General features: G+C 33.2%; 2 protein-coding genes and 1 long non-coding RNA gene across 3 annotated transcripts; all 3 read right to left on the bottom strand.

Moving 5' to 3' along the window:
• Nucleotides 1-317: 317 nt before the first annotated feature.
• LOC145100778 (uncharacterized) lies at nucleotides 318-1,141 on the bottom strand. The gene is made up of 3 exons (XM_079037915.1): nucleotides 983-1,141; nucleotides 802-870; nucleotides 318-670 (listed from the first exon to the last, which is right to left on the bottom strand). Exons 1-3 carry the CDS (start codon nucleotides 1,037-1,039, stop codon nucleotides 590-592), a joined length of 207 nt encoding a protein of 68 aa, XP_078894041.1. The 5' UTR covers nucleotides 1,040-1,141; the 3' UTR covers nucleotides 318-589.
• Nucleotides 1,142-8,051: 6,910 nt separating this feature from the next.
• On the bottom strand, nucleotides 8,052-10,342 carry LOC145097746 (pentatricopeptide repeat-containing protein At3g02490, mitochondrial-like). Its single transcript, XM_079035387.1, has one exon. The coding sequence runs from the start codon at nucleotides 10,231-10,233 to the stop codon at nucleotides 8,287-8,289; it is 1,947 nt and encodes a 648-aa protein (XP_078891513.1). The 5' UTR covers nucleotides 10,234-10,342; the 3' UTR covers nucleotides 8,052-8,286.
• Nucleotides 10,343-16,760: 6,418 nt separating this feature from the next.
• On the bottom strand, nucleotides 16,761-17,496 carry LOC145100779 (uncharacterized). Its single transcript, XR_013705248.1, has 3 exons — nucleotides 17,377-17,496; nucleotides 17,160-17,228; nucleotides 16,761-17,035 (listed from the first exon to the last, which is right to left on the bottom strand). It is a non-coding gene; the product is annotated as an uncharacterized LOC145100779 (long non-coding RNA).
• Between the last annotated feature and the right edge of the window lie 9,066 nt (nucleotides 17,497-26,562).

Here is a 26,562-nt window from a genome sequence, read left to right on the forward strand (position 1 = left end):
ATAGCACATTAGGAACCAAATCTTGTAACATCCGCTTCTTAAAATCCAACTGACAAATGCATATAGACCATGTCATCGTGTTAAAGAGTTGGTTTTGTATATCTCAGTGTGAATAATATATAGATTATAAACACACACTTTAAATAGTCGGGTTTGATATTTAGGAATCATATTTTCTATAATTGAAATCAATCGAAATGCTTAAGAATCTAAGTATGCCTCATAAGAACAAAATGTTTTTTTACGAACCAATTTCTATAGAATATAATCTTATTTTCTTTAAATTTTTCTAAAACCGATTTATATTGGGGGTTCGTACGACAAGATTGGACGTCTTTCCATTTTTTGTATAATGGAGTTCAACTTTGAACATAGTGTTTGGAGGAGAGAGGAGATACCACAACATACACACACAAATATTTAATACTTTCATCGACCATTTTATTTCTTAGTTAAATAATCAAATATTACTAATCATAAACATTGGTATGTCAGTAATTGATCGTGATACTCGACATATAGGTGAGCTATTAAGAACGATATTAATGATGGAATCATGGTTGATGACGTGACACCCGAAAATCAATATCTAGGTTGATTTGTTCATTCCGGTTGCATCCTTCACTGCCTCAGCTGCGTCTGATGCCTTCATCTGCATTTGTGCACCAGCCTACAATATTTTTTTATATATTAATTAAAAAAATACTAATCATAACATAAAATGTTTCATTAAGACGTTCATTTATTTATTTTTTGTTCTAATGATCATTTTATGGGTTGTAAAAATAATAAAAGTCGAACCTCTTGCACCGATTCTTTGGCGGATTGGGCAGCTGCACCAGCTTTATCCATAAGTTGGTTGCCTTTCTCCTGATAACATAATTATAACAAAATACAATCAAATATTATATTATAATATGAATTCGAAAAGGTTATAAATTCAAATATTCATAATGAAACAATAAAGAAAATGATGAGTAACCTGGGCTTGGCCTTTGGCCTCACCAGCTTGAAAACCAGCGCTCTGTGTGTTGTTCATTTTGTTTGTGGGAGTGGTGTTTGTTTATATGAATATACGATGAAAACAAGAAGGAAGAGATTGTGTTTGATGAGAGATACAAAGAAGAGATGGAAGTATTTATAGTGTTTTGATCTTGATACAAAAATGGTGACATGTGTAGTATTCACCGTAAGTTTTTGTTATGATTTGCATGTTTTTTGGGCGTTTGAATTGGAAGGGAAGAAGACCACAACTTTAAAATAGTTTTTCTTTTTATATGATAAATTAGTGGACAACATTTATGAAATGAGATCAGTCGGAAAATTAGGAGCATGTGTAGGTATTTTTGTTATTTGAAGAATAATTTATTAAATTGTGGAATACAAAATTAATTTATTAATTGGTGGAAAAATATATCTAGAAAAGTATAATTTAAACACTAAATTTAATAATCCAGCATAAAAGAATATAAAGACTATTGGAAACACATTAACCAAATTAAAACCACATTCCATAGAACAATTGTAGATTAAATGTAAGATAATTGTTGTGTACAAATTATTTTCTTAAATTATTTCCTTAAGGTTTGATTTTCAGTAGTCATTAAGGTCCTGATTTTTTAATTAAGGTCCTGATTTGTTAAATAAAGGTCCTGATTTGTTAGAGATTGAACATGAGGTTGATAAAATGACAAAGAAAACCCATGATCACATGCATCTCACATGAAGCAATATAGGGATCAAATACAAATATACCGACTAGTTTAGTCTTGATTTTTTTTTAACTAAACATTCATATGAAAGAAGTCGTTTCCGGTGAAAGTTGTAATTTATTCTAAGAAATATTTAATTTCAACTTTTTTATCAGGCCTGATTATATATCAGTCATACTTTGCTAGGACATTTTAAGTCTAGTTCATTATTTACTTAAGAATGGTCTGGAAGCCATTACATGAAATTTTTTTTATTGAGAACAAAGAAATCTGTGGCAAGATGAGTTGCACAAAAAAAATTAATATTCAAGTTAGTTTTTCCCTTTTTATAGCTACTTTTCTTATTTTATGTGCTATGAAATTTGACATGACTTAATTTCATATGAATGAATTAAACTTACTTTTGTAAAAACTTGAATCTCAATATATATACCTTATTACAAATGACATTTGACCCATCTTTTTTTAATATCCAATATAACTTCGAAAATTATTTTGTCCTTAACTTGATCGATTTATAGCACAATGTCTATAAATAGAAATTAAGGTAAAATCTAGGGCGGGAAGTTATTTTTAGGATTGATATCACAAAAGTCACCAAAATTTAAATGAAAATTTGTTTTTAGCTCTGCATTATTTTTCGTCTCAAAATGAAAACTGTGTTTTCAATTTTTTACATTTCTGACCATTTGACCGTTCTACCTGGTTGTCTTGTCTACTGACGTCATATTATGGCGTGTCAGTTTGGATGACTTGACATGATGATACTGCATCATGACGTGCCAAAATTGAAAAAAAATACACAAAAGACATTAAATTTTTAGTTTTTTCAATTTTAAAACTAAGGGGTCGTTTGATGGTTACTGGTTAGAGCTGACTGGGTTAAAAGTTGACAGAGTTAAAAGTTCTGACTAAGTTAACTTCTGACTCAAACTTGCTGTTTGATTTTGTATCTGATTGACTATACAAAATGACTATATTACCCTCAAATAACATTTTTTATAATAATTCTTTTATGATTTATCAATTAATTTATAACATTACATTTTTTATAAAAACATTCAAAATGATCAAAATGATGTAATTTACAAAATGACGTAGTCGATAGAGACTAAAAGCACCATTGTTGTAGTTTACTCAAAAAAATTGAACATAGTTAAAAGAGAACATAATCATTTAAATCCAATAAAGACTAAAAGCAAAATAAAATTAAAGTAGTAAACCATCTGCATGGCTAGCATTACAATTGAAAAAATCTCGTTCAATCACATAACTAATGTACCATTAGTGTAGTTTACTCAAAACAAAATTCACTTCTCGATTAAAAGATGAAGTTGTATCAATTAATCTCATTCTTATCCAAATTCTCATCTTCTAAATCCACAAATTTCTTCCTCTTTAACCAAGAATCATGACCATCACATAAATGTCTAGTAAGAGTTGCAGAATCAAAAACACAAGTGAAATTGTTTAAGAGATGGTAAGATAAGAGAAAACCATACTAGGAAGAATAACATCAAGGGAGGTTTCTATTTATTATATTCACTTGGGTTTTTTGTCAAACAGGTTATGTGCAACACTAAAATTACATTCAATAAGACAGAATGGTGTGGTTCCATCATGCTTACCGAGTCAGTAGAATTCTGGATTTATCAAACAGCTGCTAACCGAGTAAACAGTCAGCTCTCACTAGACCCGCTAAGTCCAAAATAAACAGCCCTAAGGTTATTTTTTATATCAATTTTCACATTCTATTCTTTTATTTCAAACCGAACATATTTTTTCCACTTTTGTTAATTTTTAACCATTTTTCATTTATAATCGTGTATATATATATATATATATATATATATATATATATATATATATATATATATATATATATATATATATATATATATATATATATGCATTTGAAACCGTATAAATATATTTTTACATTTACAAAATATATTTTTCTATAAATACAAGATTTTTTACATCCAAACCATAATGTTATGGTCATGAGAACACGAAGGTCGGGGGTCGCTTTAATCATCAAACGACCGTTCGTTGTATATATTCATGATTTTTGGTTCTTATAGATATACTTTTTTATTTGTTGAAAAAAATTATAACATCATAATGCATGGAAAATACGGTTCTAAAATAATTTATACATATTTAATTTGTCATCTATAAAACTAGTGTATTTAATTTGAATTCTTCAATTCATTAGAAATATTTATCAAAATTAGTTGTATGCTTTTAAAAGATGTAAATTTTATATATATATATATATATATATATATATATATATATATATATATATATATATATATATATATATATATATATATATATATAAAAGTTTCTAAGTACAAGTTACTATTCATTAGATCGGAGGGTATGGATGAGGAGTTTTCCTTACCTTTTGTGGGCCACAACATCATTTCTCTCACTTTCCTTTCTCTCACGTCAAACCCAAGGAATGGGTGAGAAGCTTCCCTCACTATTTTGTTCTTTTTAAATAAAATTAATTGGTTTTATAATTTAGAGTTTTAAATTAAAAATAACCAAAATTTTAATTAAAAAGAAAATGCATTTCATTAATTAAAATAAAAATTACAATAAACCTAAAATTTTAAAAAGTAGAAAATTAAAAAAAAAAAAAAAAAAAAAAAACACACACACACACACAAACAAACCAACAATGACCTATGGAAAATATTTTTTCAAAATCTTTTCCCTCTTCTTCATCACGAGCTTGAGAGCCGGTCCCGAGAGATGGTCGGTGTTTTCCATCAAGAACTTAATATCCTCAATTTCTTGTCTGTCAACCCGCTCATTTTTCCTTGCTTCTTCTTTTTCTTTGTCGAATGTCAAACGTTTGGAGAAATTAAGATTATATCGATCAAACGACGTTGTTATTTTTCGCATTTCGTCAAGGTCCATGCTGAAATCCGATGCATCTGAAGAAGTCCATTTTCGCTTCCTCTTTGCTTTGTCCCTACCCATTGGTCGGACAATTTCTTCTAGCTCGAGTTAGTCCTCCTGAATTAAATCTAAACCGACCCGAGCATCGGAGGAAGTTGTGTAACCACTAGAACTCGTTTTCGTTCGCTTTGATTGTTGGACTCCAAAAACAAAATCTTGCTAGCATTTTTTCCACCTTGGACGTCGAACCAATAATTTCCAACAATCGTGCCACTTGAATGGTTTCCGACTTCCTCAAGGTAAAATTGCAAAGCTTCCTGAAGTATTGTTTCGTCTCCTTGACCGCTTTTTCGTTGGGTTTTTAGGTTGTTGTACAACCCGTTTATTTGTGAAACCCCCTTTGCTATTTCTCGAAACTTCAAATTCAGTTGGTGTTCCGAACGGTAGTCGTCACCTTTTCCTAGCTCCTCCCGAAACCGTTATAAAATACGCACCCAAAAATGCTCTCCCGGTTGTGCATTTCCATGAATCGAATCCTCAAAAATATCAACCCAATATTTTACCAAAACTAGCTCTTTTTGTGGAAGCCATGTTGTCGGCTTTTGTCTTCCCGGTTGTGCGATACCCTCGCTCGCTAGTTTTTTCCCTTTACGTCATTATAGGGGTTGTGTGGTTTGAGTTTCGAGAACCATCTCTTATTCTTCCGAGTCATCCAACTCATCGACAAGTTGGCGTTGTTTTTGGGTTTGGGTTTGAGTTTGGGGTTGGGTTTGGGTTTGAGGTTGATTTGGCGAATGTTGATCGGGAAAAACAACAAAGTTTGAAAACATTTGCGGAGTAACATCTGAAACTTGAACCGGGTAATATTGTAACATTTTAGTATTGAAATTATAGTGGAGATTGAATGGGAGCATCGAGTTGGGGATGATAAACTCCTTGTGATTATGAATCAATAGCAAAAATGTTTCGAGTAGGGGTGCTTAAACTCGAAACATGAGTTTTTTTTTCCTTCGATCGGAGGTTGGGGTTTGATTGTCAGGATTCATCTTTTTTTGAAGAAAATAGAGGGAGTAGAGAGTTTGTTTGAATGTTGATTGAAGGTAAATAGTTGAGTATTTATAGATGTTTTAAAAGGTTAAAAAAAAAAGAATTTTAATGCATATAGTTGTCTGTAAAAAAAATACCGTTTTTTTAACGGATACTTCAAAAAAAAGAATTTCCCACAATAATCGACGGAGAGAGAACGCGGGAAAGGATTCCCACTCCCGTTCCCGCACCACCCTTCCCCGCACCAACGGTCCAGTGTTTCGTCGTGCGGGACTCTTCCTGCTACCCTTTCCGGCTATGATACCGTCCGACCTTACAAATTTATTTTGAGCCGTGGATGGTTTGAGTTTTCTCTTTGTATGAAAGCTGAATAGGTACTTATTTTTATTGGACACTAGGGGGGTGTTTGGATAGGAAAAAAAAAGGTGCTTGTTGTTTATTCCCACAATAAACTAATTTGAGTGTTTGGATAAAATCCAGCCTATTAAGCTAAATAAGCTAATTTTAATAAGTATCTCTCCCCATTTTTTTTTTGTTATTGTTTATTCCCACCACAAATAAACTATAAGCAATAAGCTAAAAAGCTAATCTAAACACCCCTTAGGTGTGAGACCATGTATTACATGAGTTTATATATATATATATATATATATATATATATATATATATATATATATATATATATATATATATATATATATATATATAAATTTTAACAATTTGAAATGTTTGAAATTTATAAAAAAAATAAGAAATTTTTTGAATTATTAAAATTAATGAGGCTTTAATGTATTGAATAATTACATATATAAACTATTTCTAATAAATACCTTACGTATATATTACCTTACATATTGGAATTTTAATTTAATAAAATAAAAAATACAGTAAAACGGCAAAAACCTTCATTTATTATATTTATTATATATAGATCATTTCTATTTCTCTTTTTCATCACCGTTTCACGTACACATGATTTTCATTTCCCACCCCTAAACTTTGTTTGCTTTTATATTCCTTTCCTCTAAATTAATTTTAATGCAACGGTTTGCATCCTAATAATTTGCAAGTCTTATACATTATGATTTTAGTTTTTTACTATGCTTTAAACTTATGTTTTTGGTATTTTGCATAATTTATTTATACTTTTTGTTTTTTTAATATTACTTTTTGCTATTATAAGTTTTAAGTTAAGTGTCATTTGTGTATTATACGAATCAAAATATATTGTCAACTCTTATTTTTGTCCTTTATAAACAGCCCTCATATTTTTATTATATACATTTTTGGTCCAAAAATATAAAATTTTGGCTGTGTATTATATATATATATATATATATATATATATATATATATATATATATATATATATATATATATATGAGACTATTTGTTACAATTTGCACAGGACCTTCAAAATCAACGGACCGACCATGAAGACTATGACTTGTGGGTTTAAGAGTTAGTCTTCCTAAAAAAGCACTCAAAAATATAAAATGATGAACTTTTTGTTTATAATAAAAGTTTTAAGCTTGTAGTGTTCAACAAAAAGACCAGCTTAAACCGCCAAACCGGTCTAGAAAAAGACCTAGACCAATATGAAAAAAGAATGAACCGTTCCTTAGACTAGACTGTTCAAGTTCGTCTGAGATTGGCCTAAAAAAAAGACCGGAAACCAAAGTTTATCTACATATAGTTTTTGTGTTGATTACATATTTTTTAATGACAAATTACCCAACTTCTTCCTTCTTTTCTTTTATTAAATTTTAATGTATCATTTTGGTGCTAGTCACCATATTTGTTAACGGAAAAACTCAAAACTACAGCCAAAAAACGAAAAATATCAAAACCGAACTGAGAAAGGCACGTGCACAGACCGGACTGGTCCTAAAAATCAGAACCAAAAAAACCGACTTGATACCAATCCATGACCGGTCGAGAAAAGACCAATAGTTCTCATACTACTAGGTGTGACCCATACCCCTTAGTCATACCCAATCCAAGTTGTTCCCATACTACTAGGCATAATACTTGGCAAAAACTATAGACATCATCATTTTCTTCACCTTGTGATATTGTCATATGGATAACATTAAGGGTGTAATGCATCGAGTCAACTCATAAGATACTTGAAATAGACTCGATGCAAGTCAAGTTGAGTTCGAGAACTTAATCAACCTTAATTATATTTGCATTTTTATTTTTTATTTTATTTATATTTATATAATCAAAGATGATTTGTGTTCAGATCACTTCATTATATAATTTGATTGGATTGGAGATTTGAAGGTCCTCGGTTCTAATCCGGGTGTTGGCGATTTTTGCTAACTCAATCATACTAACTTCTAACCACTAATCAGTTGTTCAAATAAAAAATAAATAAAATAAACATAAATTGATTTTTGATGTGAATGCCACATGAAGTCATTTCAATGCCACATAAGGTATAATCACTTATCAAGGGTACAAACCATAAATGATTTCTAGCAAAAATATTATTACAACTTTAAATAACAAAAAAGCTATGTGGATTGTAATCCAACAATCAACAATTGTAAAAGAGTGAAACATCTAAACTTCTCATACCAAAACAAACAATAAACTCTTAATCCTAAGCAGCCACAGGGGTAGGGGTAGAATCGTCTTTTCCACGTTTCAACTCACTAAACAGATTCAAAACCTCTACATGGTTCCGAATAAATCTCGGGCATTTCGCAAGAAAATCTTGAGCTTCATTACCTCTTCCAGCCTTAAAATAAGCTTTAAAAACACGCAAATAAACAGCAAAAGAAGGTACCTTTTTCACAGTCATTGCTTTCAAGAACATCAAAGTGTCATCAATAGTCCCTGTTTTAGCAACATACTTCACAAATGGATCCAAGTAAGGAGGGTATCCATGTCTTTTCATAGGAGCAAGAAGATTAATAGCTTCTTCAAACAACCCTTGTTCCAAAAGCTTTGTGATTAACAACTTATATGTCGTATGCCATGGTTTGACTTCTTTCTCGTTGACAGCTTCCAAAAGACAATTATACCCTTCGAGTGGCTTCTCCTTTGCACAATATGCATTTGTTATTGTCTCCAATGGGTATCCGGAAAAATCGGGGCCTTGTTTTGTAATCATTTGTTGAAAGCAATCACAAGCTTTTTCCAAATGTCCAGAAAGACAATATCCTTGGATTAAAGATCCGAATGTTTTGTAACTTGGAGACTCCATTAAATCAAGAAACTCGATTGATTCTTCGATTTTATTGTTTTTAGTTAATTGAAAAGCGATTTTACCTTGTGAGTTTTCATCTGGAAGAAAACCAACTTCCTCCATTGATTTCAAGATCTTGTTGCATTCACCATATCTACCAACACTTGTTAAAGACTTGAGAATTGTATCCAAGAACGAGTTTTTCATTGTATTCCCACTTTCTTTATAAATCTTTAAGACTTTGGAGAACAAATCCATATCTAACTCTTTACTTGTCACTATTTTTCTCAAAAGAAAGGGGCAATCTTGATCTGAGGGCTTAATGTTTCCACTCATTGCAAATTCGTATAAATCAACAGCATCGTTTAGCATTTTCTTCCTTACGAATTGATTCAAAACCCTAATGTATGTAGCCTTTTCTAAATCAAACCCTGCAGCTCTCATTTCATCAATCAATCTCCAGAACTTGTCTATGTAATCTTCTCTAGCTAATTCTCTTGCAATAGCATTGTATGTTTTTTCATCATGTTTGTATAAGCCACTTTCCTCAATCCACCTAAAGAATATAACAGCTTTATTAGGATCTGTTCCAAGGTTTTCGAGTATCATTTTAACTAAATCACCAGAATACACAATACCCATTTCCTGCAATTTTGTTTCAACACCATCTCCCCATGGTGTTTGTTGAATGACTTTACAAACTCTTGAGCTAACTTTCTCAACCGAAGCATCTATAGATCCCAATGCGAACAAATCTCTCAGCTTCTGGACTTCATCTTTCATGCCTTCGTCTTCAAACTTTGCAATGGCCCTAACAGACGCACCTTTATTCACTCCATACCCTTTCTTCTTCATAATATCAAATAAATCCCAAAACTCTTTCACCAATCCGTTCGCCCCCAACATACCTAATAGCCGATTGCATGAATTCGAGCTCAACTTGTCGCTTTCCTTTGACATAACCCAATCAAAGAACGCCTTAGCAGCTCCAGGTTCCGAGCTGCGGTTTTTAAAAAGCTCGTTAACATAATCAGTACTAGCGAGGTCGGGTTTGGACTTCAATTCGAGCATAACATCTTCATTGGTTTTGACTGGATCTGAATATAGTTCGATCAATGTTGATGTAATAACGGATTGATCCGTGCCTTTACTTTGTTCAACAGCGAGTTCAGATGACGATGTGAATAATCGAGGGAAACTAGGGTTTTGGAAATGAATGGGGAGTGTACGCGAGTGAGGGATGAGTGAATTGAAAGTGCGATTGCGAGAAAGAGGAATGGTAGTTGATGATTGTACCTTGAACTGGAGCTCGGAAACTGGTTTGCATCGTTGAAGGAGGAGACGCCATTGATTTCTCATTGCAGGTTTTTGGATTGTAGGATGCAAGACTGATTTCGGCTGATGGAAAAAGGGGGGTTTTGGGGTGAGATACGTTTTTAGGGTTTATGGATCATGAAGTGTAAAAGTAACACAAAAATAATCTCTTGTATTTTTAATTTAGACTCATTTGTGTTTTGACGTGGATTAGTTTTTAAATTTCGCATGATAACTAAGGTTAATTTTTAAAGCTATTTTATCAATAAGCTAATCATTTTTGTATTGGTTTTAGAAAAATAACCAATTGAATTTTTTTAGTTTGGCAAAATAATCATATTTTTCGGAAGGGGCTATTCCTAAGTATGTGGATCCGACCCGACCAATTCAACATATTATGGAATGGCCATTCCGACATGTTTCGGAGTACAAACTAGTGAACTACAAATCCTAATTTTGGATTTTATTCTGGCACATTTCGGAGTACAAATTACAAACCCATTTCGACACATGCTGACCCCTTCTACATAGTTTAGACTAAACAATCAATGAAGATATAACACACGATTCCGATGATTTGGAAGTTTTACGGATAAGCTCTTTACTCCTATATTTTTAGTTGTTTGATTTTAAGATTATTGATGTAAGAGAGTAAATCTGGATAACAAATAACATATTTCGGACAGTGTCGTAGATGTTTCATTTTAAATTAAGTTAGTGTTGGGATCAATTGCGGACATATATGGAGCAAATGGGGTCCCAGGCCACTACTCCAATTTTGTCCACAAGTGTAATTTTTTTTTTTTATATATTTATATAGGTGCACCTGCTAACCAAAAAAAATTATAGGTGCAACTCTAATATTTAAGGCTATATAAGCCCACCAAAAAGTTAGAAATAAAATATTAGCTCATAGCCCACTTAAACCCAATATCTAATTATCTAGTTATGGGTGTAGCCATAAGCACAATCGTACAAAGCAGGAAAAAAAAAGAGCTCACCTTTGCCTATATGTGAAGCTTTGACGGAAACATCAACAGGAAGAGAAAAAAAATTCCAAAAAATGTGTACTCGCAAATGTCAAATTTAAATATTAAGATGTAATAATCGGTTTAATGTACTATTACTTAAAAAAATATATTATTATATTTGGACGAATTTTTTTTTGTGCCACCGCTATTAAAAATGTTTGTGTCCGCCACTGGTTGAGATAACACAAAATTAGTTTAGTTAGGTGTTGTTTGTTTTTTTGCAAAAATACCTCTCCAGACCTCTTATTGTTGCGCGGCGCAGTACACGCGGAACACTTTTCATTTCGCAACTGTTTGTTTTTTCAGAAGTCTTCGGATTAAAAAACCTTTGTACGTGTTCTTCTTGGTGCAACACTTGTTTTGCCTCTTCTAACCTCTTCTTTTTCTTTTTTCCTTGCTAAAATATTAATCATATATTGCTGAAATCTTATTTCATATTTTTTTTTACTCTTGTTGAAATTTTTTTTCTTTTTTTATATTGAATAATAATAATTTGTTGATGAAATATCATTATTTTATTCTAAAATATCTTTATTTTTTGTTAAAATTTCATTATTTTTTACTGAAATATCATAAGTTATTGCCGAAATATCATACATTATTAAATTTTCGGTATTAAAAAACTATTTTCGGATTATAAAATCAATTTATTTTAATTTTTTAATATCTGCAGCAACATGCAGATATTAAAAAAACAAACACGCTTCTTATTACAGTCTGCAGCCGTTTGATCCACCTTTTCTACCACAGAGGGTTACAGAGATGGTCCGCAAACTTTATAGATTTTTGCTTCAAAAAAAAAACAAACAACATCTTAGTGTCTCAGGCTATTATATATCGAAATTCGATATTCCGGAACACACAAAAGCAATTATGATATGTCTGAAATGCGAAGAACCATGATAGAACACAAAGGAGGTGTTTAAAATGTGCAAAACATTTTTGGAATGACTTATGGGACCATAAATATAGATTAGGTATGTTTGTGCACCCGCCGAATGACGGATAGGAGTAAATGTCTGTATATAATGACTCGTCGGATATAAAGGCGATTTCTTCGGGAAGAATATAAATTGTTATCTCTACCTCTTAGGCGTTCTCATATAGAAAAATATGTATTTGTATGATTTAAGTCCCTATCGATACAGATGAAAAAAAAGGCATTGCAAGACAACAACCATCATCTTTGGATAGTTGCTTAGACCCTACCATTCACACTCTATATGAAGAACGAGATGTTTTTTTGTTGTTTGTTTACCGTTTTCTCACTGTTATGCTGACGATTAAGTGTTGGACGCGCTTGTATGGGGACTGTAAATTGGGTTAGTTGGAATGTGATTTAAGTTATATACGTATGTGATCATTACGTAGTACACATTTAGTAACATTACTAACATTATTTGTATACATGTGTTGATTGACATTACATCATGATCTGGATCTCATTGTTGATAGAGCGTAGGCCAGATTATTCTTTGTGGATATTTATGTCGGTAACTTTTAGCATAGTTTCATATGGTTGGACTCTAGGGTAATAAGGTTGATGGATCCATTTACCCATCTTGGTCTAAGTGTAATACGATAAACTTATGTTTAAATTATACTACATGAGTAATATTATTTGATAATTAGTTAATTCCAACCTTTTGTGCATCTTTATGTCTCTATCAATATATTGAGTATGATAGTCACTAGAAAGAGCAACTATTTTTTAGGAGATGAATCTTGGTTTATAGATATGAGACCTCATATCCACAAACTCTTGGTAGGTATCAACTATTGGGGTACCAAACCTACTGATGTAATCCCCTTGAGAGTTTCAAAATCACCCTTATAAAAGGGTGCAAGATTGTAAAGTGTTCTTATGATGGTTCCTAAAAGATGTTACTTATTAGGAAATTTGTAAGGATAGACGATTCAACCAGAACCTAGGCCATGTCATATTCCGCATTTCGTTAGCGTCCAAGCTGAATGGGGGTATCAAGTTGGGGACGATAAACCCATTGAGATGGCTCAATGGCGAAAATGTTTCGAATTGGGGTGCTTGAATTCGAAACATTGGTTTTTTTTCTTCTATCGGAGTTTTCTGGTTAGATTGTTGGGATTCATTCTTTTTTTAAGAAAATAGAAAGAAATTGATAAAATAAAGTGTGAATTTGAAGTTGAAAATACTGAGGTATTTATAGTTGTGTAAAATCGTAATATATATATATATATATATATATATATATATATATATATATATATATATATATATATATATATATATATATATATAGGTTCAAGTTCATTTGAGACCATTCTAATTTTGTGAGACCGTGAGACCAAATCTAAAAATAATTTTAAAATGCAAAATAAATGGAAAAATCCAAAAATTCTTTTTTTAAATATTATTTTCGGAACTTGAATTAACTAAAAAAAATAAAAAAGAAATAAAAAAATAAAAAAAAATTCCGTTTTTTTTTTAAAAATACGTGAAATATTCTAAATAGAATATTACACTGTACATATTCTAAAAATAATTTTAAAATGCAAAATAAATGGAAAAATCAAAAAATTCTTTTTTTAAATATTATTTTCGGAACTTGAATTAACTAAAAAAAATTAAAAAATAAAAAAATGCGTTTCACGGTCTTACAAAATTAGGCCGTCTCACATGAACCTATCCCTATATATATATATATATATATATATATATATATATATATATATATATATATATATATATATATATATATATATATATAGGGAAATGTTATATGGAAAATAAAGAATTAGGGCAACACATTTGGAACCAATAAAAGAAAACAACACATCATTTTGGAATAACTACATAAATAACTTCCATAATACATTGCTTATGAATAAAGAAATGGACACGTGTCACTTGATCATTGGTTTCAGCTTATGTTGCCCTAATTAATCATTTTCCATTGAACCTAAACCTATATATATATATATATATATATATATATATATATATATATATATATATATATATATATATATATATATTTGAATTGTAGCCGTTGTCGAATTGTAATCCCTCACTTGAATCCCACGGTTCCTTTCCCACAGCCTAAGTATTGTGTTCCGAGGTGCGGGAATGCTTCCCGCTCCCTTTTTCCCGCTTCATTTTGTTTGGCCTAACAAATGAAATTACGACCTACCTCATTGACTCCAATTCGAGATACTCATTACCAAATTATTACATGTTTCATATAGTTTTCATAAAATCCAGAAAGTGAATTACGATGATTTATGATTTGACGTTACAATGATTATGAAATATGATCATAAATGTTGTGTGGGTACATGGATTGCTTTCTTAAACAACACATCCATCTCAAGTTTCTCGATTTTGAACTTCCAATCAAGTAAATATTTTTCTCAACATCATCACTCATCAGTTTACCAAAGCATTTCTATTATCTCCAACTTTCATCATAATTTGAATTTAATTATTTGAATTTGAAAGTGGTTTATTTAGGGTTTGTTTGCTTCAAACTTTCTATTTGTCGTTCATAACACACAAATTGGGTTTATTTCCAAATATCTAAAGATCCAGATTCAATCCACATATAAATGGACAAGAAAATGCGTCTGGGATTTGGGCCGTTTGGGTGGGCTTTGGACCAGTCCAGCATGGTCATGTATGTTGGGCCTAACGCGTAATCCTTTTTTTTTTCTTACTTTTATAGGCTAGTGAAATGTATTTACTTTTCAGTAGTTTTTCATGAACAAATTAAGTTATTTAAGTTTTAATCAGTTCATGAATTAATTTATTTAATAACGCTTCATTGTAGAATAAATAAACATCACTTGCATTATCCAAAACATTCATATTCTTATATCTCTCCTCATCTGTACTTGTTGATTAGCATATGCATTTATCATACAACTCAAACACAACTTATCTTTTAGACAAAACTTCAAAAACGGTCCCTGTGGTTTCTAAAAATATCAAGTTTAGTCCCTAAGTTCAAAAAGCCTCATGGATCGTCCCTGTGGTTTCAAAACTTTTAATGTTTAGTCCTTCCGCCTAACTCCGTCAATTTTCTGCCGTTAAATGAGGGGCATTTTCATTATTTCAATACCAGGGACCATTTATGAGGTTGTCTTTATTAAAAAAAAGAAAAAAAATATAATTATTTAATAAAAGGGCCCCAACCCCCCCCCCCCCTCCCCCTTCTCTCTCTCTCTCTCTTAACGACAGAAAACTGACGGAGTTAGGCGGAAAGGCTAAACATTAAAAGTTTTGAAACCACAGGGACGATCCATGAGGTTTTTTAAACTTAAGGACTAAACTTGATATTTTTGGAAACCACACGGACCGTTTTTAAAGTTTTGTCTATCTTTTATTATCTGATTCAAAAGATTCATACCCAAATTAAGTAATTCAAACACACAGAGTAAACTGAATGTAGAAGGCCAACTAGAAACACTGATTATCAAATAGAAACGCAAAATAGATGAAGCAACAAATAGATTTCTTTTAGAAATTCAAATTAAGTTTAACTAATGCGACATGTTTTCGGATTCACACTGAAGCGATAGAGTTTGGAGGCACATGAAGATGCAATATCATTTGTACAGAAAGAGGGAATAAAGAACAGCTAGCGATGACAATTGACATGGCTATTGAGATTCCCGTTGCAATTGGAGATGACTTAGCACTGATCGATGTTGTAAATGGACAGAAAACACTGGAATTGGGAGGGTGATAAGATGTGTACGTACCTAGACTGCGTTGGGAGAGATCGAGTTGAGCATCGTGAGGACCAATCGTAGATGCCTGAATCATTTGTCCGAAAATCATTGAATGCCTCCGATGTTGATCCGATAGCCTTCAAATTCTCCGTTGTCGGCTGCATTGCCTGATGATCGATTCAAACCCTTGGTATGTACAAATTGATACTACGGTGGTTGAGGATGAAAGGGGACTCAATCGGAGCCGTTGATTTCTGTAACGTCACCGGAAATTGAGAAGCTTCAATCGATTATGCATTATTGCTGGATTTTCCGACGAGTTGTGGCTGCTGAAGCTTCTCGATTTTCATCCCTCACTCAATCAGTCCAGATTTCTCCGACTTGAGTTTCTGATTGTCGATCTGGAACGAGAAGAATAGAATAGAACGGGATGTATATTTCCTATTATGCCCCTTAGTAGGTATATGATTCCCTGTGCACACATGTACAAGTTTATTGTGCACCATCTTTAATATAAGTCATTGATGATCGGATTTAAAATAGTAATATTTTTTACAAGATGTTGAAAATAAAATTATAAAGTTATTTAATTATTAATTTAGGTAGTGAGTGATTAAAGAATTGGTCAAAGTGTAAAAAGGAATCGGTTTAGTAACAATAATTTTTTTTGTCAAGATACACATAAAAGCAAGGCCAATTTTGTTAAAACTTATAATAAACATGAGGTATATTAGTAATACTCACGATATATTTTCATAATTATCGTTATATTTTTATATAAAATAACCACTTAAATAACAAATTTAATGATAGTCGATGGCGTATATAAGTATAGCATGCATACACATACAGCAAAACACATGCACTATATATGTACTTACAAAAAAAGCAAAACGGGTGCTAATTATAAACTCAACCGATAACTATTTTATCTTGCTTTATTATAATAAAATGTTAATCATTCAATGATAAACAATAAAAATAAAAAAATATAGCAATTAAAAAAAAGTAAAATAAGAATCGTTCTAGGCTGATTTGTTCATCCCGGTTGCATCCTTCACTGCATCAGCTGCTTCTGATGCCTTCAACTGCACTTGTGAACCAGCCTACATTTTTTTTTGAATATTAATTAAATGAATAAATAAATATAGCATAAAAAAGTTCTGATCTTTAATTTTCATTCTAATTAATGATCATTTTTGAGTTGTAAAAAAAAATTAAAAGTCGAACCTCTTGCACTGTTTCTTTGGCAGATTGGGCAGCTGAACTAGCTTTATCCATCAATTGGTTGCCTTTCTCCTGATATCATATTTTAACAAAATACAATAAAAAATTATACAAAAAAAATAAAATAAAAGTATAAAGAATTATCATACAGTAAAATAATTTAAGCGTAATGCAACATACAAATTACAAAAAGAATCAACATAAAAGAGAGATAGTTAACCTCAACTTGGCCTTTGGCTTGACCAGCTTGGAAACTTACGTTCTGGTTGTTGCTCATGTTTTCGGTGGGATTAAGGTTTGTTTGCTTATATAAATATAGGAAATCAAGAAGGAAAAGATTGTGTTTGATGAGAATTACAAAGAAGAGATGGAAGTATTTATAGTGTTTTGATAGATACAAAAATGACGAACATGTGTAATATTCACCATAAGTTTTGGTTATAATTAGCATGTTTTTGGGCGTTTTAATAGGAAGAGAACAAGACCACGAATTTATTATTATTATTATATTATTATTTTTATTATCTATACTAAATTAGTGGACATAAACACGTGAAACTTGAAAGTAAGTGGTATTTTCCTTATTTGATGTATTTCCCTTTTGTAAGAGTTTAGCCTTGTTGCAATATGTTAGATAGGCGGTCACATAATCAAATATCAAGTTTTATTATGAAATAAGGATTTAATGTTGAAATAATCGGGGAAGGGTTTCTTTTGTTAAAGGAATTAAGGAACGAGAATATGAAAACCTCTTTAAGGGTTTCAATAAACAAAATACACATGATGCCCCCTCCGCTATACGTTTGTTTAAATTACAACCCTTGCAATGAGTTGTAGCATCTCTAATGCTTAGGAACTAAACATGAAAATAATTGCGACCATAGGCATTCGTAAAAATGATAGTAAACCAGGGGTGAAATCGGTTATGTTTATAGTTTTAGGTATGAATTTTTTTGGTGTTCAACCGAGCCAAATTCAAGGTAATCGAAACAAACCAAAAACCATATTACAATTAAGTTTGGTTTGATTTAAAAACCGAGGAAATCAATATTAAGAGTAAAAATAAAACTCAAAGTTTTTTTTTTTTTTTTTTTTTTTTTTTTTTTTTTTTTTGTTTTTTTTGTTTTTTGGGTTCATACGCGAAAACATTTGAGAGGGACTAAGAGAGGGAAGTTTTGGGATCACGATGTCAACAGTAAAATGTAAATGTTGAGTTTGAAAATATGTTTTCATTTTTTTAAATTTGAATAATAAAGTATTAAAATATAATTTATCAAATAAATAAATTAATTAATTAAATTTGTAATTCGATTCGTTTTGGTCCGAACATCACTAGATCACAACTCAAACCATAAACCAAAAATCATAATTTAGATTGGTCTAAAACAGACCAAAAACTAAATTTAAAATTTGGGTTGGTCTGAATTGAATTTCGATTTTGATTAAGTTTATTGGTTTTCTGGTTTTGAACCAAATAATATTCACCCTACAACATACTAATAAGAAGACCGGACATGTAACACATACGACCAAAAGCAACATGCTCCCTTAGAAAGTATAAATCTATTTAAACATGTTTGGTTCATTGTGGATATACAGGATTAAAAGTAATGTAAACAACACTATTGTTATAACAAAAGACAACGACAAATGAGACAATGGACAATAAAGTTCAAAAACAAAGTTCCGAAGCTAAAAAAAGTCAACAATAACATTAGACACACCTCGGTACTCAACTTCGACACTTAACCGAGAAATAACATCATGTTGTTTAGACGAGTAAGAGACAAGATTGTCACTTACAATACACAATAACCATAAGTAGACTAACGAGTCTTAGTTGATCCCCCTAGTTTAAATCAATGTAAGTAACGAGGTGATCCATTGAGGACAAATAAAGTTGATAAACATGAGAGAGGATGTTCTAAAGATAGCAAAGTTTACATTTTAACACATTAATATGAGTTTCCCAATGATCATGCATATAGATACCGACTTGGTACACAACATATGGTATATAAGGACGGGTAAAAGTAAGATACTTGACAACTCTGATGAGGCTACAATAAAGAGTCAGATCACGCGCAAGTGCAACATTACTAACATACGATTTTGATTTTGTAATAGTAGGAATGTTATAATGATTATACCGCACATGTGAGAATGTCACGAGCAAAGACAATTTGAGAAATAAAGAAATCATAAGATAACCATGATAAAACAATACACATAAAAAGGAAATAGGACTAAGATCGCTCATGGAAAACTTTATGGGAAACTAAGCGACGATAAACCAAATGAGGGTTGAAAAGGAGGAAGCGAAAATAATATCATCCATATGAAGAAGCCAATAGATAGTATATGGACTCGATAGAACGTGAAGATGGGGGTATCGCTCTTGCTAATAACAAATAATAAAGATGAGAGATGACAACAAAGTAATGTTACCAAGAACGAGGGGCTTGTTAAGGCTATAAAGAGCATTTAGAAAACAACAATTATGATTGGGATAAGAGGAATAAACATATCCAAGGATGTTGTTTCATGAAAACCTCCAAAAATGCATTATTACCATTAAGCTTGAGAGATGAAAATACTAAAAATGGTGTGAAAGGTAACAGATTTGACCATGGGTATAAAAGTCTCATGAAAGTCCAAATAGTTACCAAGAGAAGTCATGGGCTAGTAAGCGGGCCTTGTACCGATGAAGATTAACATGATTATCAAAATTGAGAAAAAAAATCCATCGATATCCAACAACGTTGATACATAGGGGTCGAGGCATTAACTACAACATGCTATTGGAAATCAACAAATACATTTTAGAGTCCATAAAATCTTTCTAGTAAGGGTTACCCAAATAAAAAACGTTGGACTTAGAAATAGAAAAATGTATATTGGTGGTCAATCGATTAAAGAATATGGAGTGGTTTTAGAGACCCACTTATAGACATGGTCATCTTACTCATCGTAAGATGAACATAGACAGAGATCGATGGGGAAGAAAAAGGAATAGGGGCAATCGAAGAGGGGGACAAGTAGGTGGGACCAGGAAAAGTAATCATAGTGGTCGGTACAAACAAACTTTCTAATTTTAGAAATAAATTTTAGGCATAATCATGAACATTCATATTAGGATGGGTTTTGAGATTTGTGTGGTCTAAATTTTTTAATGACTTTTTGACGATCCAGATTACAATAAATGATGATTCGGATATCCATATATTGATGTTTGTGATTGGCATTCTAGAACGCCTTAACATGTGTGTTGAGCTTTAATACTCCTTGACATGGATCTTATCTAATGGCCACATGATCCTAGTATGTTGACGAACCGAAGTAAAGCTTTCATTATATGTAAAATGTTATGTGTTATTTATCATATAAATGTTATTAAAAGTATCATCTATGTAACAGCCCAGAATTTCAGGTATTGTTATATTTATGATTTTGGGTGTTTTAAGAGAGGACTCGGCGAGTTGGAGCCTAGAATCGCCGAGTAGGATCGCGGAACTAGTCGCGGGTTCGCGACTGGACTCGACGAGTCTGGATATGGACTCGGCGAGTCTGTGCTGTTTAGCGAAAACCCTAACCGTTCAGGTTTGGGACGTATATAAGGGACCTTATGGCCATCATTTTTCACCCTAGTCCTCTGAGAGAAACCCTAATTCGATTGTGAGCACCTAGAGCAAGATAGAAGACCATTGTTGATCTTGGAAGTGTTATTGTGCAAAAAGGAGGAGGCTTGGTTAAGGGAACAACAAGAGAAGCCACGTTCTGAGGATTGGGGACACAGAGAGCACGTCATTCAGGTAATATTTCGAGTTGCATCCTTCTATGTTGATGTATATATGGATTTAGGGTTTATTGAACCCTTTTGTGGCTAGATTGAGTGTTACCTTAGTTCCCCAAACGATTGGAACCCTGTATTGGGATCTTTGGAAGTCCAGAATGTCCCATGCCTGAGCATTTCGGGAATCAATGGAGGTTTTGGATTGGAATCCTTATGCCTTAGGTCAAAATGTAAATTATGAGTCATGGGGTGTATTATGAGCACCGAAATGAGGACCTTACGTGATGAATCAGTCTAGGAAGGCCAGACCTATGAATGGTCGGAGCAGTTCTGACCTTAGAAAGCAGTTTGAGCGGTTGCATGGCATGGACTCGCCGAGTCCGATGAACAGACTCGGCGAGTAGCTTGAAGATTAACTGGAACTCGTCGAGTTGTTCTTCAGACTCGGCGAGTTGAGTCGGGGTGGCCCCGCGATTCTTCCAGGAGAAACTCGTCGAGTCAAGGAGGATACTCGACGAGTAGAAAGGGGATTTTAGAGAATTGGTGAGGACGTCTAGACTCGCCGAGTCGCCCTAGCACTCGCCGAGTCAGGTCAAGTTGACCGTTGACCGTTGACCAGAGTTGACATATGTTTGACCTCTTAGGGATAGTCAAACTTAGAAGATAAAAGTGTTAATAAGAGATGTATGATGTTATAGGGAGATTGTAGCTCGGCGGATCGAGTACGAGTGACTTCGGGATTTGTTAGCTTTCGACATTCACGAGGTGAGTCTTCTCACTATACTGTAGCCGGAAGGGTTTGACTGTGTGACCGGAAGGTCGGATATGATAGGTGATATACGTGCTATATGTGATAAGTTAATTGTTATGCGTGCTATGTATGTTTATATGGGTCGGAAGACAATATGTTATGGGCCGGAAGGCGATTATGTTATGGGCCGGAAGGCATAGTGTTGTGGACCGGAAGGTCGGCGTAGGTAGGACCGGAAGGTTTACCCAGCAGGGACGGAAGTCCCCTGAGACACATGGACCGGAAGGTCAGGGCCTGGAAAGGCGTATGTGCGTAAGTTGTATATTGGGGAACTCACTAAGCATTTATGCTTACAGTTGTTATGTATGTGTTTCAGGTATTAGCGAGGACCGTGGGAAGGCGCCGGCGTGATCTGTACACACTAAAGGATGTCTTGTGATCTTGGGATTTAGATGACTTGTATTTTGATATGACACTAGAAATGTTTATGCCTTGTTTTGAATGAAAATAACTTATTTTGAAATGAAAATTTTGTTTGAAAATTTACGGTGTTACAAATTGGTATCAGAGCCTTGGTTTGAGGGATTCGGGTGCACCTTCGGGCGTAACTGAACTCAAACCGAGGATTTGAGGAAAACTTTTAAAAATAAGGGCATAAACTTTTATAAATGATTTTGTGGTAAACAAGAAAGAAGCAGTGTGTACGATCAGTCAGCGCCCGAACGGTAAAAATCCCCAAAATACCTTACAATGTTATGTTATGAAATAAGTTATGATATGAATTGTTATGCATGCTAGAAGACTAGGTATTCATGATAGGACTAGAGTGGCCTGATTTGTGATGCCTTAGTCTAGGGAGGTTTGCCGATATGAGATGCTTTGATAGCGTGCAGGTAGATAGTGCATATCAAAAGTAGGGTACTCACTATCCGGGGTTTGGGGAGGAAGATTTGGGATGAATGCTGATGCGGTGTGGTCGGTAGTATTGGGCCCGTACTACCGAAGACGTCGGGTCAGTGGGAGACCCAAGTAAGAATCCCTGGATATCGGAGACTGAGTAGGGTTGCGTTATCGAGTGCGATTATACTCGATGGAGTCTCTGATAGTTTTATGTTGTATTTCAGAGACATCATGGTTAGACCACGCCACGGAGCGAGTTCGAGCGGTGTGAGTGACGAGGAGATTCGTCAGATGATTCATGAGGAGGTGGCTGTAGCGATCCGGGCTGAGATTCCGGAGATGTTTGGGTCTATTAAGACCACCTTGATGGAGACTTTCGAAGAGCGGTACGCCGCATTGACTGAGGCTGCAGTCGCTGCAGCTACCGCAGTTGTGGCCGCTGCCAGACCACAAGGGGGCGACTCGTTGCTGTTTCGGGAGTTCAGCAACACGAAGCTGATGGGTTTTGGGCATAAGACATCCTATGTGCTCATACAAACCCTAAAGCTTGGATTTAGGTTTCTCTATTGTACATACTTTGAATCCAAGACTTTGAACCCTAATTCTAGCATATGGAAATCAGAATTCACATGTAATTAGGTTTAAGAACATACCTTGATTGTTATATAGCAATAACAATCCAATTCCTCCTTGAATTGACCTTGGAAAGCAGAGAGTCACAAGTGTCACTCCTCTAATGGCTTACAAACACCATAAGCAAGTGGAGAAGGTATAAAGAGAGAGGAGGGAGGTTAGAATTCGTATTTGGGACCTCTTGGGAAGGGATACCCGAATTCATGACCTTGGGGTTGTTTATATAGGTGTAGAGATAGGGTTTCAGTCATTATCCTTATCTAGTTGATTATCCATTAAGCAACCAATAAGATAATCCTTGAATCCTTATCATACTCGAATTCTAAGGCTTTCCAACCTTAAATTCTTCCACCATACTTATAAGATAATCCTTACCTTATTTTGTAACTATCACATAATTACAAATCAGCCCCTCTAGTTTAATTAATTACATTTGATCACAAAACTAATTCTTAATTAATTATCGACCAATATTAATTAAACAAATATGATTTCTCCTTTAATATATTATTCTTATAACATATTAATAAATCATATTATCCTTTCTCTCTTTATTCATTTCTCCAATCAAGTTGCTTTGGTGAAGGCAACCCAAAAGGACCATGCACCATCGGGTCAAGTACATACCAAAATAGTTATGGACTTAGACACTAATCCAACAGTCTCCCACTTGGATAAGTCTAACAACTATTCTGCGTATGACTTCGGATCCCGATCTGCAATCGTAGCTTTCCAAAGCCGCTGTCAACTCTGATCATATCAAATACGCGTGTCCTTAGATAAGGGATCATATATTCCTCCATTCTAGATATCATATGAGAAACGATTTCAAATCATTCTCTTTGTACTACTTCTCGATTTTTGATTTATGACGACTGACTAATTGAACAAATCAAATTAGCCCTAGCCCGGCCGAGCATTTCGTTTTTCATCACTAAACCATCGAGGGGCCCAAAGATATCGCTTTTATCCTACTTTGGATAAAAGGAACGGATAAACTTTGATACAATGCTTGCTTGTACTCACGCACCGAATCACACACAACAATATGTTTTATAACACCAAGTTACTGGTGCGTTTACATATTATCAATGTGTAACCGATTTGCAAGATACAACTCACACATCTCGGTTTCAAGAATATAAGATGTTATCGTCTCACCAATCACTCGTGATACAATCCATGGAGTGATCCAAGTGAGCGTGGGTCTAATCCAATGCTCAAATCACATTCATAAGCACTCATGAACGTTGCAGCAAACATTTGCTTATGTCTAATACTTTTCTAAACATTCCACACACCAATTCACGACAGTCTTCATTCATATCTACTTCCAACATATGAACGACTGTGGCCCGTTCGAATAATTCGATTATTCTTAATAAATTCAATTATTCTGGAAGTCAAAACATGCAAATGTGAAACACAAGAATAATACTAATCACATATGGCCTCAAACCTTTGAGTATAAATAAAACACCTTTTATTTATCACCATATTGATTACTCATTATTTGTCGTTTCGGGTAATCAACTTCTTACTTGAATTCCAACACTTGTCTCATGCTCCTAGCATGCACACAATGTTTACCTATGGTTCTTACTTTGTGAAATAGATCACATTTAACACATTTCCAATCCTTCTCATTTCACAACTCCAAATCCGTTTTTCATAAGTTAAAGAATATCAAATTCTTGCTACTTATAGAATATGCTAGATTCTAACATTCTATGCAACTATCCTTTCGTAATGTCACTGCACCAAAGTCACAAAGACTATTGCCAATGATATTACAAAGTCTTCTATCAGAGATTGTTACAAGACAATTCCATAGATGTGATGTCTCTCACTCAAAGTACTTTCTTTGAACATCCTTTTGCATAGAAGTTTCTAATCTAGTCATAGATTTCTCAATATTCAATTCCCAATATGGACACACTTCCATATGTTCCATATGATAACTCATTCTTAATAGAATCTTATCTATTCATAATGATGTCGATATGGTCCATCCAATATGGAAACATTTCCATATTTTCCAATACTATACTTCCAACTACTCACAAGCGACCAATCCTCGTCGAACTTGGATTATCCTTTGATAGTTGTTTAATTTTTTAGTCAAAACCAATTCTAGTCCCTTTTCCCTCTAAATGCGCTCGACATTTGGAAAATTTTAGAATGGTCAAACATTAAAGCATTTGCAATCGATCCTATACCCGAAGCGTATGGGACACGACGCATAATGTTTTATTTGCTATGTTCTCAAAATTCGAATTGTGAAGAGGGATGCCGTAATCATAATCGAAATTTTAAGAACACACTTTGTACCTTTGACTAAATTTTATTAACATTTCTCAACCTAAACCTTTAGATTTGAAATGAAGCATAATATTCTCTCCCTTAATTATAGCAAAACAACTCTTCAACTATTGCGACTTTGAAAAGTATGACTCTTGTTTTCTATAATTAATATTGCTAACCTTGCAATACTTTCCTTAATAATCATACAATCATAACTTTTATGCTCCCACTATCTTGATGATTATTATAAAACATAACACTTATGCTCCCACTAGCTTCGACATGTATTCATAAACATCTTAACTTTCAGAAAACAATGCTTATTGAATTTCTTAAGTTCATGTTTCTAATACTTAGTGCTTTGATAATCTTTTATCAAGGATTCTTTATACACCTTTGTCTTCGATAGTTCATATGTGTGTCTAAACAATTAAGACTAATTGCCAAACCTCACAATTCAAATTATGGAAAGGGATGCCGTAACCATAATTGAATTCGAGAATGCAATTTTACAATCACTATCTTCTTAAAATCTTTCTTAGTGAAAGCATTTCCTCACAATCATTTTTTTTGAAGGAGGAAATCTTATGACACTTAGATTTTAAACGGTGTAAATGTTCCTATCCATGTGAATTTGTCAAAACCAACGTTTACGACAAATTCAAACTCATATGGATCGAACTTTCTTAATCTTGATTTCTTGCCTCATGGTGGCACAGCTGCCCACCACGTCTTCCAAGTAGTTAAGCATCTCACCCTTTCTTATCAATGTACCTTTCATTGATTAAGGTGCCTTGCCTTTTATGCATTCAAGATGAGAACTCATAGAACTCATATGCATAATTAGCACATAATCAAAATAATGTCAATACGATAGGTTGTCAACCTCAACTCGTGTGCTAGTGATGATTGGTAAGGTTTATTTGATTTGTTCTTGAAACTATTCAAGACCATTAAGACTCCCACTGACTCCTTGACATATACGATTCTTTTGTCAATAACCATTTCTTGACAAACAAATATTC

The sequence above is a fragment of the Lactuca serriola genome, chromosome 4, assembly GCF_051521515.1.
Source record: "Lactuca serriola cultivar US96UC23 chromosome 4, Lser_US96UC23_V15, whole genome shotgun sequence".
Classification (NCBI taxonomy): Eukaryota; Viridiplantae; Streptophyta; class Magnoliopsida; order Asterales; family Asteraceae; genus Lactuca; species Lactuca serriola.